Consider the following 16,907-nt stretch of genomic DNA (forward strand, 5'->3'; position numbering starts at 1 on the left):
TTTTAATCATCCATATCTGAGCAATAGTAAGTTGTGTTCATTAATAATTGCATGTAAGCAATATTAAATATAGTTTGTTAATTAATTAATTATCATTAAATGATTTAATATTATAAAATAAAAGCATCGCATTAGATATTAATGTATTATTATTAGAGTTGTATAATATTACTCATTAAACTGACCGTTCATTAAATTATTGAGCAGTATAAAATAAAAGTATCGTAATAGATATTAATTTATTATCATTTTAGTCGTGTAATGTAATAGTATATAATATTACTTATTATAACTGACGTATAAACTTACTTAATTATAAATCTCGTTATGTGATGTTAAATTTGATAAAGTTTGTAATAATTAGAAGGGAGGTCACCGTGGCTGTATAACCTACATCACGTATTGGTTTAAATTATAATTATTCACACTTAACCATCCTAAACCTATAATGGTATCAGCCCGTTTCTCATTCGGTTGATGCTGTGGGCGCTAGTCAATCGAACTATTTGAACTGCTATTTTTAATTTAATTTAGCGCCACTGCTTATTTATAGTACAGTATTGCAATATTAATAGTTATTACCGCAACATTTAGTACACTTGTTTGCGCACAATAATATTGTATAATTAGGTACTATGTGCTGTTTTATTAATTGTATTGCGTACAGTCATAGCACGGAATATACAAACAGAGTATGATAGGATTAATAATTTGCATTATTCGCGCAGCTGATTGACGTAACAAAAGTAAACATGTAGGTATAGGTTGCTATAGGTAATAGATGTATTATAATAGGTATCGGATTATTTGTTTTCATCGTTGTAATTGACTCGAAATAATAGTATCGTTGATGTCCCTAACGTCGGCTAAATATTTTTCATTCCAAAATCTGGTGACGGCGTTTGATAAAATCAGACAGAGTATATACAAACACGTACGACCAAGACTCGAAAACGAAAAGTCTTAAAATTCGAAAACGTGGTTGCGCCTACAAATGAATCCAAAATAAATATTTAAAATGACCGAAATCGGCGGAATCTATGTCCGTGTTTTCGTCGTCATGTTAATTTTTGTCGGCGACGGTGATCGATGATAGCTGCAACGCATAGCTATGACATCGTTTGTTTATACCATTATTAATAATTATCACCGTTAATTCTTCTATTATTATTCCAATTCCTTCTTTCTTTGTGCGTAAATTTAATATTTTTTTAATGGTCGTCTTACGAAAAGCTCAACAATGTTCTCTTTTCGATTAACGTTTTTCGTTCACTGCTACTACTTCAATGCTTGTTTGTTCTACCATCTGTTCGTACCGCCTGTTCGGTCGTCCGACGGCCCGAGGAAGAAAACGAATGAAAAAGTGCGAGCACCCGAGACCGTATGTAAACTGAAATAATTAATATGTGATTTTTTTGTTGTTTTTGCTCGTCATGATTATATGCAGATGGTCGGCGGCGCTGTGACCCGGCACTTGGACGAATTTAAAATTAATTGCTTGCATCAATTCACTAAGAAAGAGCTCAACGAGCACGCTGTGGCTCAATGGAATTATCAAGTGAACAAAACCGAAGTGACGGAGCACGAGGCCGTAAGTCTCTATTCTGCGTTAAGTCTTTTCATTTATGATATTTTGAGTTCCAACACCTTATCGGTATTTAAACGCTTTGGTTGATAACCAACCTAAGAATACCCAAAGAATAACCTAAGAATATACCAACCTAAGAATTAACTTAACCTGTCTTATAGTAAGTAGACAGTAGTAATGTTAATATAATATGACTGCGTATAAAATTAAGACTTAATGAAACCGATTTAGTGATGGAGGGAGGAGGGGGTCACTTATGACAAAAGAAACTTATCTTATGGATCCCCTTCATTTTGAACAATATTACGTTTATGAAAGACAACAATAAATGAACAAATAAACAGTTTGAAAACTGTCAATGGGGTTAATTATAACTATATTTGTGAATTTTAAGGAAATTGAGAAGTCTATGAAGTACTTTTTTTTATGCATTACTATTGATTATTTACTCAAATACCTACTTTTTAAAAGTATCTGCTAACACTGGACTCATAGACCAGGTAACTATAAGTGAGAGTTTGGATCTCGTCACAAGTAGTCTGGCGAATTGTTTTATTCGCAGCAAACGAATTGCATCCCAAGATCCCTTTTTCATATAAATTGTGTCCCGATACTACTACACTAATTGTGTCCGAAGACATTTTAATGACACGAGTCCCTCAACAAAACAACTACTCCATGCATCCTACATTTTAGCAATATGTAACACAAAATAAGCAGAAATGTACCGATATTGTTTTCTGTATTCTGTTAAAATAACACGGATATCGACTGCGAGCGTCGTTTGTTCAAAATATTTAAGTTAAAAAAAACAATTGTGTTGAGATGATAGAGTTTAAACAACATAATATTATAATAATTTATACTTTTATGAACCGAAAACATAAAATATTCATAAGGAAAAACGTGATTAATATCATATGAATTTGTATATAAGTACTTATCGTGAGTATCGGATCATGACTCTGACGAGTGTTTGAATACAAATGAAACCGTTCAAACTTATAATAACTAATAATGTGATATAGAATATTATTATTATATTGTTACAATTCTCGGCGTAACACGGAGTTCTTCAATATCGGACGACCTACTTGTTATCAAATCCCTTTTTTATGAATAATTTTCCACTAAGTAATACGATTAAATGTCACTTTTGTCTCGAATTTGTAATTAATTTAGGTGCATGAAGTAATACCTAATTGCATGATGTAACCATATAATTTATGATTATGAATAATCGTATTATAATATTTTGTGTGTATACACAGGCATACCTACTTATTTTTGTTTTGTTTTAATAGATATACCGGAAGCAGAGTTTTTTTTAAACAAAATCAGTTCGGCACACATTAGCACACTCTCACCGATTTCCGATTATTTATTTAAAAAAAAAATAATGTTCAGTACCTATCATAATGGTGATTTAATCTATGTCATTGTTTGTTTTGTTTCTTTGACATTTAGAGACTGTAAGAAATAACTGTTCGACATGGCAATATGTAAAGTAGAATAAAAATCTCTCTGTCTCTGCTCTATTTTGACGTCAAGTTAAATAGTTATGAATATTTTGCAAACGTTTGGATAAGAAGATTATACAGGAACGAATAAAACGCGTTTCTCGGTCGTGTTTTCTGTGTTCTTCTTTATACAATTTTTATTATAATAATTAAACATGCGATAAAAATGTATAAAGAGATAAACAGCGGTTATATAGATGTACCTACAACATTAGTTATTAATAATATTGTACCTGCTCATAACAGATTATTTCATCCGACCGCGAGAGCAGTATTCTCATAATATTATTTTCGATTAAATGAGTTCTTTGTCCATACTAAATATTAATTAGATTTATTCTGTTTACCGTATTATAATATTATTATCATGTTTGCAGTACTTAATACAGGGTGATTCTTTTATCACTCATTATTTGGAAAAGTATTAATATGTTCTTGAAAATATTTGTTCATGGCTTACAAAACAACGTGTTTTTTTTAAATATATTTTATGCTTATAATTTGTTTTAATGTTTTTACTTTTTTAAATGATAACATACAGTTTTCATTTAAATATCAAATGCAGAATAACTTTCTGAGCATTTCAAATTTTCGATACATAAAAATAAAATTAAGGATTAAAGTATTTCAATTTTAAAGTGTAGATGCACGAAATAGAATGGTATGTGGTTAGGAAAATGTTGGTCGACTATATACTCCACTCATCTAAACTTTAATTACTTATAAGTTATAACTTCTAAGTTACAAACTTACCTATGACTAAATAAATATTCACTCAATTCACTTTTAATCTAAACTACTCGCTTTAAATTCGATTTTTAGTATCGAAATACTTAGAAAAATTGTCTGCTTTGAAATATGAATTAAATCTGTATGTTGCCATTCAAAACTCTAAGAAAACCTAAAAAATTATAAAGTTAAAAAATACATTAAATATGTCGTATTTTTCTTAATGTTTATTTTTTCGACTAAAAAACCGTATAAAATTTGAACCACAGAAAAAAGTCCCGATGAAAAAAGTGCTACACTAGGAGAAAGCAAATTAATTTAAGTCTAAAATAATAAAAACAATAATAGTGCCTATATACTTGTTATAAAAATGCAATATATTATAATATTTTAATCACAACTGTATCTTATGTTAAGATTTACAGCTAAGCCTAAGTTTTTTACTTTTATCGCAGAAATAAGATTTTCATACTCTGATGCACATGTTCATTATTTTTTGAAAAAAAGTTGGGTGAGTTATATCTAAATCAGTTTTTAAAAAAACATGGATAATTCTTGAGCGGTTTTTTGAACACCAACTAATAAAATTAGAGCATTCTCTGTGGAAATTGAACAAAAACCTCATTCACAACGATGTAATCCAACAGACTGGCAACAGTCTCGTTATCTATATCATGACTATGTCAGATGTTTGTAATTAGGGAATTTTCTAGTTTACCAAATATACGATAAAAAGATAGAAGTTATGGTATATAGCAAATATATATGTACAAGCATTTTATACATTACACTCACTAAAGTAAAAAGTACAACTGTGGAACTGTACAAGAAAAAATATTTCGTTTAATTATCCTCCGAAATGTGTCCGTGACTTTTTTTCCGATTACGGTACAATTTAGTTTTTGAACAAATGCACTCATTTAAAAATAATAAAATAATCATAATGGTAATTACCATACAAGTTTTCGATAAAAATGAAATATTTCTCCATTAGCATACTTTTTTAAAGTGCATACAAATAGCGAATAGTTAAATAATATACGAAATGACAAAATAAACCGTTTAGGTATTTGCTTTTACATTACGGAGGTTAAGAATCCACGAGGATCAGCTTAAAATAAATATTGAAATTTATGATAATATAAATATACACTCGCTGTTTAAAGTAAGTTTTCAAAAGTTTTATTATTATAATTTTTATTTTCAGTTTACTGTCATTCGCACTTAATAGACAGGTATTAAGTTTTCGGTCACATATTGGCTGCTGTTCGGGTTAACCGTAATAGTCGTACAATATAATATTCAGGTAATACGCGGCAGTTTATTTTTTAAATAAAATAAGGAACTTATAGTTGTATAGGCATAAAGTATACTTCAATATGCAGAGTCGTAATTTCGTTTGCCTACACTCATTTTTTCGAGGTTAAAAATGTAGTATTAATATTATAAAATGGTTGGTTTTTCACAAAGCGACGGTTTTTTTTATTTCATTATGTCTGTTTCTGCGTGCACGACGAAGTAATTGCATATTGCATGTCGTTTTTCAAATGGATATTTAATAAACATCGCGAACCATACAATTTTATGTTTTATACGAGAAAGGAGTTATACAGTAATCTCGTGTATATAGGTACACGTAAGTCGTATAATGGTGCATATGAAAATATTATGACTCGTGTACGTCTGATTCGCTAGAAATACCAAAGTCATTGAAACCAACTTCGGTGAAAAAATGCATTGTGATATCGTCGGGAAATCTATTCGTTTGATAATATTATAACGGCCGCAGGATATATATTTTTATTGTTATTGTTATGATCAATCATGTTAACAGGTATATTTATTACAATACCGCCTGTACCTATATACGCGTATTTCAGTAGACCGGCCCCTGGTTGTTGGGTGTTGTATGTCTATTCGTCTATGTATAAGTAACGTCCGTAAGTACTTTGTTCGCAATTTACCGAATCCCTATTTCATATCACCGCGGGGTAAAATCAAAATAAAAAAAAAAACGATCTCTTCTGCGGAGTACCTGATATACCCCGCCGTCTGCGTAAGACTCACAGTACATCGAGTAGCTATATTATGAAAGTTTTGAGCACTTCTCTATCCCGGAGTAGATATTTACTAAAAGGGGAAAAAACCTTATCGTGGCAAAATCAATAGCTCCCCTCGTTCCGTTCAGAATCTGAATACATATAAGATATACCCATACGGCCCCATATTATCGTCTACTAGCTGATCCCGTGCACTTTGTCACCCTTAAAAATACTAAATCTATATGATTCAAAATGTGTGTTCAATCCGTCGTTTAGTAGCCGGCGCAGTGATAATGTTCAAGACTTCTCGTGTATTTACCCAACCGTAATCGCCATTGAAGATTTTTAACACAGTCATATAAAATACAGGTTTACAATGATATTCAATCATAATAACTGGTTTTCTATTAGTTTTTTTTTTCATAATTAGATTTGGGTAGGTAAAACAATTTTTAAAATCGGTACCTATGATAACCAATTGCTAAATTTCTTATTCATCGAAATTAAATTTTTTAACAGCGCAATAACTGCAACTCTATAATAAACGAAATATATTATTATTATTTGTATTATTTCTATAAAAAATTCTCAATTTGCAATAAAAAAATTAGATGGATCCGTTTGGTAATGTGGTTTTCTGATAATAAATCACATTTTTAACGATGGTTTTATTATTTGTTTATACCACGGAGGTCATCGACATCAACAAATAAGTCTAATGAAAACTATTTTATAGTATAATAACGTAAAATTAGATTAAACTATTATGTACTTACCTACCAAGTAATGTTTTTTTTTTTTTTTTAATATGCGTTTTCAATGCTTAAAAAGCACCGTGGATGCACATAAACATATTGATGTGATATTTAACGAAAAACTGTTTGCGTGTACCTGAAACTATTATGTACCATTAAGTTTGTATGCTATTATCGTAATGAATACGAAATGTTTATAGATGAGATCCACCGTTCGATTGTTTATATATCAAAAACTTCTTGTGACGTCAGCTGAAAATATGTCCGTAGCTTTTGGCGTGAACTACGAAGACATATTGCCTTTGGTGTATTTTGTGCATGACCGCGGCATTTGTCAGCTGAACACGGACGAGTATAAGACAGTACGTCCATTTGTCTTGTACAAATTAATATGCACATACAGACGGCAGTCCCACAAAGATTCACCAATTTAAAATGGTCGGGGTTTAATAATTAGCACTATCCCGCCACTTAAATCCATTAAATCGTCGAGTGTAACGCCGTGTGTGTATGTAAAGATCGGCGGAAGTGTCACGTTATATTAATATAATATTTCATCTTCGAATTGATTGTAGACCTTAATGTTGAAGAGGAAACTAAAAAAAACGATTAACGAACTAAAAGTTTGCGAATACCGGAAGACCAATCATCCGTGTGACATCACAGCGGACGGTAATGACAGGCGGTGTTGTTTTAAATCAATTTTGATAACACCAGAGCTTAATATTGTGAATATAGTTTTTTTGTTCATTATGGGCATTGGACGCTTTTACTAAACGTATTTTTTTTATATTGTTATCTTAATATAATATTATGTGTTGCTTTTATTATACTAAACGTAGGGATCTGCTTATGGGTGGAGGTTTAACTTTCTTATTACTAAGAATTGTGGGCTGCATCGTAAAATGTGGATATAATATAATATTATACGATTATTTGAAACCATATTATATATTATTATCTCGGTCCTAAACTTGCCACGGTGTTTTGAATTTCTTGTTCATTATTATTTATTAGTAACGGAACTTTAATCATTCAAGTGGATATAATGTGGTGGAGAAACCATCATTAACTTATATCTACCTATAATCATTTCGATCCTTAGGTTCTTCCCTTGAATATTTAAAACTTAGACGATACTATGATTTATGGTCAGTATAACGTTAACTTATAGCAAAACATTACATTGTATTAAATTTGATTTTTAAACAAAAAAATAATAAAATAATAAAAATATTTTATGAACTTGAATAGTATGGATTATTTGACATTTAATGCTCAGCTCTACATACGTTTTTATACTCTTAACTAAATTAAGCACTCGGTGGTACTTATAAAGCAAGGTAAAAAACAACAATGTCGTAATGTATATTATATACAATTAAGATTAATACTATGCAATATTTATTAATTGTGCTGTATAATCGGCTTTCAGAAATAAATGTCATTATGGTTAACTCGTCAGACGCAGCAGAGTTAAAATACTATTGGAAAGCTTGGCACAATCACACCAGCTACGATGTGAAAAATATCTACATGAATTATATTGAAATGTTGAACTATATGGCCCAGCTAAATGGTAATTTATATTGAACAAAAAAAAAAACAAACATAATACCTTAATAGTTGAATTGAAAACCTAATTAATATTATAATCTAATGTAACAATGTTACACATTTTTGTGATTATACCTACGTTAAAATAGTTAAGGTTAACATGAATAATTAGGTTATAGAACTATGTTTCTATGTTATTTTTTAAATTGTTTTATTTTTCAATACGAGATTATTAATTGGCGTTTAAAGGTTTTTCGAACGAAGTCGATTATTACATGGAACCGTACTCATATATCCAAGGTCAATTGAACACCGATCAGATGTACGAAGGCATAAGACCGCTGTACTTGCATCTTTACACGCACGTTCGTAAAATTCTAAGGGAAAAATTTGGAACAGCTACCGTGCCCGCCAATGGTCCCATTCCCGTCCATTTATTGGGTAAGTTTTAGAATAGTTTGGTAGCACATTCTCTAAACAGTTTACACAACTCCTTGAATCCGATGCTTACGAAAAAACTAAACAGACGGTAATATATGTACGGTCTTCGCGTGCCGTTGATTTTATTGGAAAGAAACTCTATTTATATATTAGTGTGACAGAAAATTGGTGTGTTCTACATTTATTTTGACTTATTACAGTGTTCGTTTTGTCACTTAACTGAAAATGTATTAATTTATACTCATCAGATTGCATTCAAACATGCAACAAATATCCCACGAAAAGCTTAATTTTAAATTAGTTTATATTATTCGAATATTTGAGGTTATGATTTTAATATTCACCAGTTTTGGGCGCAATTAAAAATAAATTTCAGCTGATCCAAAAAAAAAAATATTTGTACTATTTAGTCACGATAATAGAATAAAATTATAATTTTAAATACTCCAATAATTATTAATCGCCATAAATAAACATCATTAAACAAATTGCACTCCAATAGGAAAACTAACTGTTAAAAAAAAAAACCAGAGCACATTATGTATAATTTAAAACCCTTTAAATTTATTCATTTATTTTTTTTGTTTTAATTTATTCTTGATAAATATTTATTTTTATGAACTTTTAAACTTTAAAAAATTACTAATACAGCTTCTTCAAAAAGTAAAAAATCCCAACCCTTGAAGTGTTGCGTTATAGTGGCAGTTTTTCTATACACCGAAACTTAATAAATTCCTTATTTTCAAAGATGTATCGTGTACACAGTATAATGTATAAGATATAATAGTATAATGTCTATTACAAGTTTTGTGAAAATTCATTTATGCTGTTATAATTTTTTCATCCAATTGGTTCGATCATTCACAATTTTATCGTCGTAATAATTGTTTAAAAAATATAATAAATTCATGCGAGTGGCATTCCAATATGTAGGGTATTTTATGAAAATAGCTTTTGTAAATAAATTCCTATTATAAGTTACTACGCGGAGCTGAAAGTGCCATGATGTATAAAATGTCCAATATATGTGGAGGGGTCGGCATAATAATAGGTAATTATTTAAATAAATTATACTCATTTACATACTGGTCATACGTTCAATTTTAATACAATTACGAAGTGTTGATTGATCGCATTCTCTGGTTTCTTATAGTATATAGTATAGGTAAATGTGTAGTTACTATAATCAGCTATATAATTTTTAAACGCTTGACGTGTCTAATATATTCATTAGTTCACGGATAGTAAAATATAATTGAAAGCCGAAGTAGAATAATTTTAATAACTATAAACTACCGCAAAATATTTATTTAAAAAATAATTTTATGTTTTGAACGAGAAATTTCTTTTTTGACATACTTTAAATTTCATAAACATTGCATGCAATTAAAACTAAAACACAGTTTAAACAACAATTGTTTGAACTTAGTTAATGAAACTGAGGTATAATACCTACAATGTATATAATTATAATATTAAGAAGTATTTTGTTTTTGTTTAGTAAGTTTTAAATATATTTTCAAATATGAGACAACAAAAAAAAATCATCCAAACAAACAAACTAGATACATAGTTAGTATTTATGTATAAGTTAAAATTTTTTGTTAAATTTAGCTTATACATATAATATTACTGTGTATTGTGTAACTTTAAGTATTAATTTAGAAATAATAAATCGTAATTTAAATTCGCGGCAATCGTAATAAATCGTAGGTTTAATTTATACATTAGATGTATTTACTATTTCAGATATTCAATTATTATACTTTTTATGTTTACGAATACATGTAAGACATAATATCTAAAAGTAAACTTATCACCCCAAAAAGGTTAATGCAAAATACAACTTTTATATTTTTTGTTTTATTAAAAAAATACTAAATAGTATACATAATACAAACGGTTTTTTGAAAACGTATTCACTGTTGGTAAGTATTCGCAATCGAATAGTAATTCGTATGTATATAATTAAAATGTATTAAATATGAATGTTTGATGGAAACTTTATTGGTTGATATCAAATAATATAAAATGTTCTTAAATATTACAATAGGTACAAATCTATTGGACTTAACTACTTATACCTACTCATTAGTATTATAATTATTATTTATCATACATTATTACTAGGTATTCTAATAACAATAAAAATAATAATAACAAATGTCTACTAAAAAATACTGGTTTTGACAAAATGTTTGACATAGTTGATTTATTAAGTTTTATTGGTAATATTCTTAAGCTGTGTGATTTAAGCATTGTTTATTTTTTGTTCATCAAATGTTTAGGTTCAGTATTGGGTCAACCATGGACAAAGTTGATACCATTCATGATTCAGGAATTCGTTGTACACGAAAATGGCAAAACAATTATGGTATTAATATTTATTCGATTTGATACATACACGATGTATGTTATATTATTAACTACAGTTAATTGAAATCCATTACAGACTCCAAAGCGACTGTTTGATCAAGCTAATAGATTCTTTGTATCGATTGGCATGGGCCATGTGCCGAAAACTGTCTGGGCCCATTCGGTATTGACAGATAATAAACATTTTTCAAATCGTGAACCTTCATCTTGGGATATGTACGCAAATAACGATTTCAGGTGATTTTTTAATGAATTTTCTTTTAATACCAAACTGGCGAAAATAGGGTGACTTGTAATAATGTTATACTAATATATTACATATTAATTTTCACACTTTTGTGCATCCGTAGTTCGGAATTTATTAAACTATTGATATATTTTTATAAAATATCAGTTCAAGTGAAACGTGATAGTAAGTTGATTTTCTCTTTGAGATTTTTTCATTTACAGCACTTACATTTTTCCATGACTCGCGAGCCTTTTGTATATTTAGTACAGACGCTTGACAATGTTTATTAAGATACAGACAGAATTTTTCAGGATAAAAATGGATTTCAAGAACACAGTCGAAGACGTATATACGATGCACAAGCAACTGGGTTTCGTTCATTATTTCGCGGCCTACAAAAAACAGCCAATCGCATTTCAGCATACATCTGACCCAGGTGACGACGTTATAACTATGACAAATCTAAGCATATTTATATTTTTAATGTTACGGGATAGTGTCCAGCCGTCCAGGGACAGCAGGTATACTGATTCAATATATTTCATTGCTATCATGAAAAAAAAATGAAAGGGAGGGGGAAACTTAAGTCTTCCAGATCAATCTAAGAAAAAAATTGAATCGATTGAAAATCTAATTGTGAATATTTAGCTTTATAAAACTGTACCTATACCTACTGAGAGTTCTATTTTTACTGATATAAAAGTGCTCATTTTCCACGAACTGCTTGCTTCAATTGTGTCATAGTGATGTCAGCTTGATATAATTATAAAATTTTATTATTACGAAAAAAATAGTGCTTATAAATAAGTAATAACCAATGTCGATCATCCGTGTCCCAGGACCTATAGCTAGGTACAATACGGATATCAAATTTTAATGTTATCAGCTGTATGAAATCTTAAAGTCTTATAACGTTTATCCTGCCCAACCCTATTACTACAATATGTGCCTTTTCAGCTATACGTTTGAAACAGCATAACCTCACTGCAGCAGTTGTAGGTAATAGTAAAAATAGTAACAATTAAAAATTATTGATAATTCACTCGGATCTATGTGCGATGACGGGGATTACATAAATTATACTAGTAGGTACCCCAATATTATGGCCCTGCTCATATTTCATGGGTATAGCGAGTATAGTATAGAACTTTTTGTGTTCAATCGTCTACGCGTCGAACAAAATTCTTATATTCTAATTGTGTCGGTTGTAGACTGTACAGTCATCTGGTATTTATAATAATAATATATCGTACAATAATAAATAAAAAAAACATGAAAATATGTGATAATCGTTTGGGCGGCACATGCACAGCGTTCGTGTACGGCGTGATAAATGCTCTGACGTTGTCGGTGCGATATCAAGACTTCATCGACAGGTACAACGACAGCGCGAACAGTCGGAGCGTCTATCTGTTGCGGTTGGCCATGGAAAAGGTCGCCGTCCTGCCTTTCGCCTACGCCACCGACGTCTGGCAGTCGGACGCTTGCTCGAGCTCTTTCGCGCCGAAACGCATGAACGATCACTGGTGGAGCAAAAGGTACGTGTATATACTTGCACACGGCGGCGTGCCCGGGAATTGTCGAGGGGTGGGCATGTAACGAGAGTAGGTGCATACAGTAGACTATATATAATAGTAATATAGGTGTATACAGTTATTCGGTCCCGGATTCGGAATTAACTGTAGGTATGGCTCGATTCCGTCCGATAATATACGCCCAATTGAATCCTAATTGAATCCGATAAAACGGCTATGACCGTAGGTAGGTCGTTGATATTGGATGTTCCTATTGTAATCTGATCCACGTTGTTTATTACTATAACGGGTAACGATATAAAATAAGTGGGTACGGCGTATAAGACGAGATGACTATTTGCATAATATTCAAATATAAACAATAAGTGATAAAGCCGGTCGATCGACGGTATGCTCCACATCGATATTTGACAGTAGGTAATAACTATAATAATTAATATGAAAATTAAATTGCAATTAGAAACTGCTGAAATATGTGTATCAAATATTTCATTAGTTATTATTATGTACATTTTTTCAGCATTTGATACACTTTTAACTATGAAGTGTTGTAGAATCAAAGACACAAATAGTGTTGCTTTATGAGTCGGGGATCCTTATAGACTATATAGTATAAGGTTTATAACTGCATAATATATTCAATATTGTATTAATGTATGTAGTTTTAAAAGAAATTGAATTTTTTAACCTGATAAAAGTATAACCAGTACTGGCTGTACTGTGAACTATATATAATATGTAAGCTTATGTCCAGTAAACAATGTAACTAAGGCTAATACAAAAAAAAATTACATATATATATATGAAGATGTATATATTTTATATCTTAGTCTGTATTTTATAGTACATTATATAAGCATCGAGGTCCGTTCTCCCTGCAGCGTCAGACAGTAGACGTACCATGTCCCGGATCGGTGTTAGACGATGTAGGAAAATGTATTGACACAGTTTACGTTGTTTTCTTTTTAGTTAATACCATGTTCTTTTCTATTTTGAAACATTATTTTTTTATATTTGCATCGTTTTTTTGTGTCTCATATTTGTTATAATGGAACGACTATCGACTTTTAAAGGGCTATATTTTTAAAAAGCGACCTATGCCATTTTTGTTTTGATAAGATCTGAAACAGAATGCATTTTTTTTTAAAACGTTGATGCATGAATATCGAGTATAGATGAACAGATAATTATTTTTTAATTAATAATAGCTAAAGTATACTTATATGGAAGGTATAGTTCACCACATAGGTTTAGCGGAGTACCTTTTGGCTCTTCGCTCATACAATTAGGTATGCTTATTAATAAAAAAAAAACTATTGCTTCAACGTTTTATATCCATATAGTGTTAAAAGAATCACCCTATGCTCATAAAATTATAAAAATATTATATATTAATCCCGATTCTTTAGAAGTTTAAAAGAACGATGGATTAAATCCAAAAACTTTTTCTTAAAAAAATTGGAAACATTTTTTTATTCAAAATCCTATGACATAAAATTAGTGTGGCGGGTTGGGTTCAACAGCTATCTGATTAAAATATGTATTACCACAGGCTCAAATACGAAGGCGTTGTATCGCCTATTTCCAAAGACATGGACAAGTGTACGAATCCCAATTACAAACCGTTTGATCCGAGTGCGGCGTACGCTGAGGTGATTGAGCTACCGCACATCAAGTATATTATTATACACTATACCTAAAAATATTATAATTATTATTATTATTGTTGCTATTATTACGTGAATTTACGCGTCTTATAATGATCGTTAAAGTATAAACGATAGCGACGTCGACGTGATAATTATTTTATTATTAATACGCTATTGAGTGTAACGCGATTATACGATATTATTTATGGTATTATTATAAAATATTATTTGCAGTTTTAATACCTAACTGTGTTTTATAAAACCAGGGACTTTCTGGGGCCGATAATAGAATTCCAAGTATTCAAGGCGTTGTGTACGATTTGCGGAGAGTACAAATCTAAACACTCAAAAACCAAACACTTGTACGAATGCAACCTGCGTGGCTATAAGAAAGTTGGAAGAATTATCAAGTATATATATACTATGTATTAGTAAAGTATATAACTATCGAAACAAAGTAAACAATGTACGTACAACTTAATAAAATAAGGCTGTTTTTTTTGTGATTTATCTTAGATCAGTCATGGCGAGTGGCTCTTCAACGAAATGGCAATATCTATTTGAGACAATAGTTGGACACCAACGAATAGAAATAGAACCATTGTTGGAATATTTTCGACCCCTTCACAATCATCTATTAAAAATCAATCAGGAGACCAATGAACACATTGGATGGAAGTAGTTTTCGCAAAAAAAAAAAAAAATGAAATAATGAAATATGTTTTAGAAAGGTATCATCAGAAAGAAAAGTGCATTTTATATAATATAGCAGGGTTTCAAACCTGTTAAAATTGCAGTATAGGTACTTTTTTAACCGATTTTATGGGAACATTTTCATAAACGAAAACGAAACCACAATTTATTAGTTTATAGAACAAAAACGAAATATTTAATCAGAACTATTTTTTGTTCGACTTTTGTTAACATTTTCTGATCACTATGTTTCTAATATTTTAGTAAATGATGGGAGTCATGGCGGTATATTTTAGTTAAAGCCATTAGTCAATAAAATATATTTGAATAGAAAAAAATTATAAAAGAATGAAAACCATACGAACAAAATAATCATTTTGGTTTGAAACCCTGACCTATAAAATATATTCATTAAAATAAAAACTTAAAAGTATATTCGTTGATATTGTTAGGGCCGAGATACATCGCAGCGAAAAATAAAAAAATGAAAAAGTGACAAAGTGGTTTGCATACAATACAATATATTTTCTGTACCTCTCTGTCAGACGAATAACTGCTTACTCTACTATTTCGGTGGTATTCATACGGCGGTGTTTCACAGATTATAATAACAGTGTTGACATTAACTACAATAACTTTATGTACTTGGAATACAAATGACAAAAGTCACATAGCAATGTGATTGTATTAATATGCTTTTCCTGTACAAATTTGCGCATTATTGTAATAATTTCTCTAATTCATATGATTCCGGTAAAAATGTAGCTACTTATAATATGATATTTTAAATTATTTATAAATATCAAAACAATGGTCCCATACATTATTTACACAATGGGTACTATATCAATTAAAATATTAAATCATTACTTTATTTTACAATAATTTTTTTTTAGGTTTAACGATTCAAATGTTTATTATTGATGACGATTGACAACTACAATTATTGTTAATAAAGATAAGGGGATATCCTCTATACATAAAATAAATCTTGGAATATTATAAATGGTTAGTTTTTAAAACAAAATAAATACACTATATGTATATGATATTATATTACATAAGTAAATATAAATAATAGAAAACACCAAAAATTACAGTGGAAAGAGATGACCTGGAAAAAGATTAATTTTAAAACTGTTTTTTCTGAACCATTTTATCCTTGAGGAATAATTTTTTTTTAACCATTTGCTTATTTCTAACCAATAACGATACTGTTTCTTTTAAGAATTTAATTTTTTCCCCGGAAATTTATTGTAAGCAAAATATATTAATAAATAGAATTTTTTTGCATAATACATTCTAATTATAATATAACTAATACATATCAAATTTAGTCAATTTCTTCTGACCTAATTTTTTTATTTCAATAAATTCTTATTGTTCTTACTAATATACTTACTTATGAAAATCGTTACTGAGTTATAAAGGGCCACATTCATCATAACTTTAAGTGTTGGAAAGAAAATCTATAATATAATACGAGAACTGATGTAGCATGTAATAGATGCAATGCAAATGAAGAAAGAACAATTCCAAAAAGGTGTGCCATTCACATTCAAGCATCTATAAGTTTTCATACATATATATTTGTATTTATCTATTTACTTAGATTATGTGTATAAATAGCACGTAGTGTTAAATGCATGTTTTCATATTTGAAGTAGAATAAAAAAGTAATTTAAAAAAAATACCTGTTTTCGTGTTGCTTAAACGGTCTGCTAGATGGCCAATTTGTGTAGGGACTTGGGATACCTACCTATAGGATAGCTATCTGTATAAATAATTAAAAA

General features: G+C 29.8%; 1 protein-coding gene across 1 annotated transcript; it reads left to right on the forward strand.

Moving 5' to 3' along the window:
- The first annotated feature begins 295 nt into the window (after nt 1–295).
- On the forward strand, nt 296–15,947 carry LOC111030636 (angiotensin-converting enzyme-like). Its single transcript, XM_022310236.1, has 14 exons — nt 296–1,363; nt 1,448–1,591; nt 6,835–6,996; nt 7,210–7,306; nt 8,070–8,213; nt 8,441–8,632; nt 10,921–11,006; nt 11,085–11,245; nt 11,549–11,673; nt 12,550–12,775; nt 14,325–14,447; nt 14,688–14,831; nt 14,938–15,152; nt 15,567–15,947. Exons 1-13 carry the CDS (start codon nt 1,241–1,243, stop codon nt 15,101–15,103), a joined length of 1,893 nt encoding a protein of 630 aa, XP_022165928.1. The 5' UTR covers nt 296–1,240; the 3' UTR covers nt 15,104–15,152; nt 15,567–15,947.
- The last annotated feature ends 960 nt before the right edge of the window (nt 15,948–16,907 follow it).

The sequence above is a fragment of the Myzus persicae genome, unplaced genomic scaffold (genome assembly GCF_001856785.1).
Source record: "Myzus persicae strain clone G006 unplaced genomic scaffold, MPER_G0061.0, whole genome shotgun sequence".
Classification (NCBI taxonomy): domain Eukaryota; kingdom Metazoa; phylum Arthropoda; class Insecta; order Hemiptera; family Aphididae; genus Myzus; species Myzus persicae.

Bases quoted from the DNA above. Each gene is read 5' to 3' on its own strand.
- LOC111030636 (XM_022310236.1), top strand. From the start codon at position 1,241: ATGTTCTCTTTTCGATTAACGTTTTTCGTTCACTGCTACTACTTCAAT. The intron at 1,364-1,447 runs GTGCGAGCACCC...GATTATATGCAG, and splicing joins GGAAGAAAACGAATGAAAAA to ATGGTCGGCGGCGCTGTGAC. The intron at 1,592-6,834 runs GTAAGTCTCTAT...AAATGTTTATAG, and splicing joins AAGTGACGGAGCACGAGGCC to ATGAGATCCACCGTTCGATT.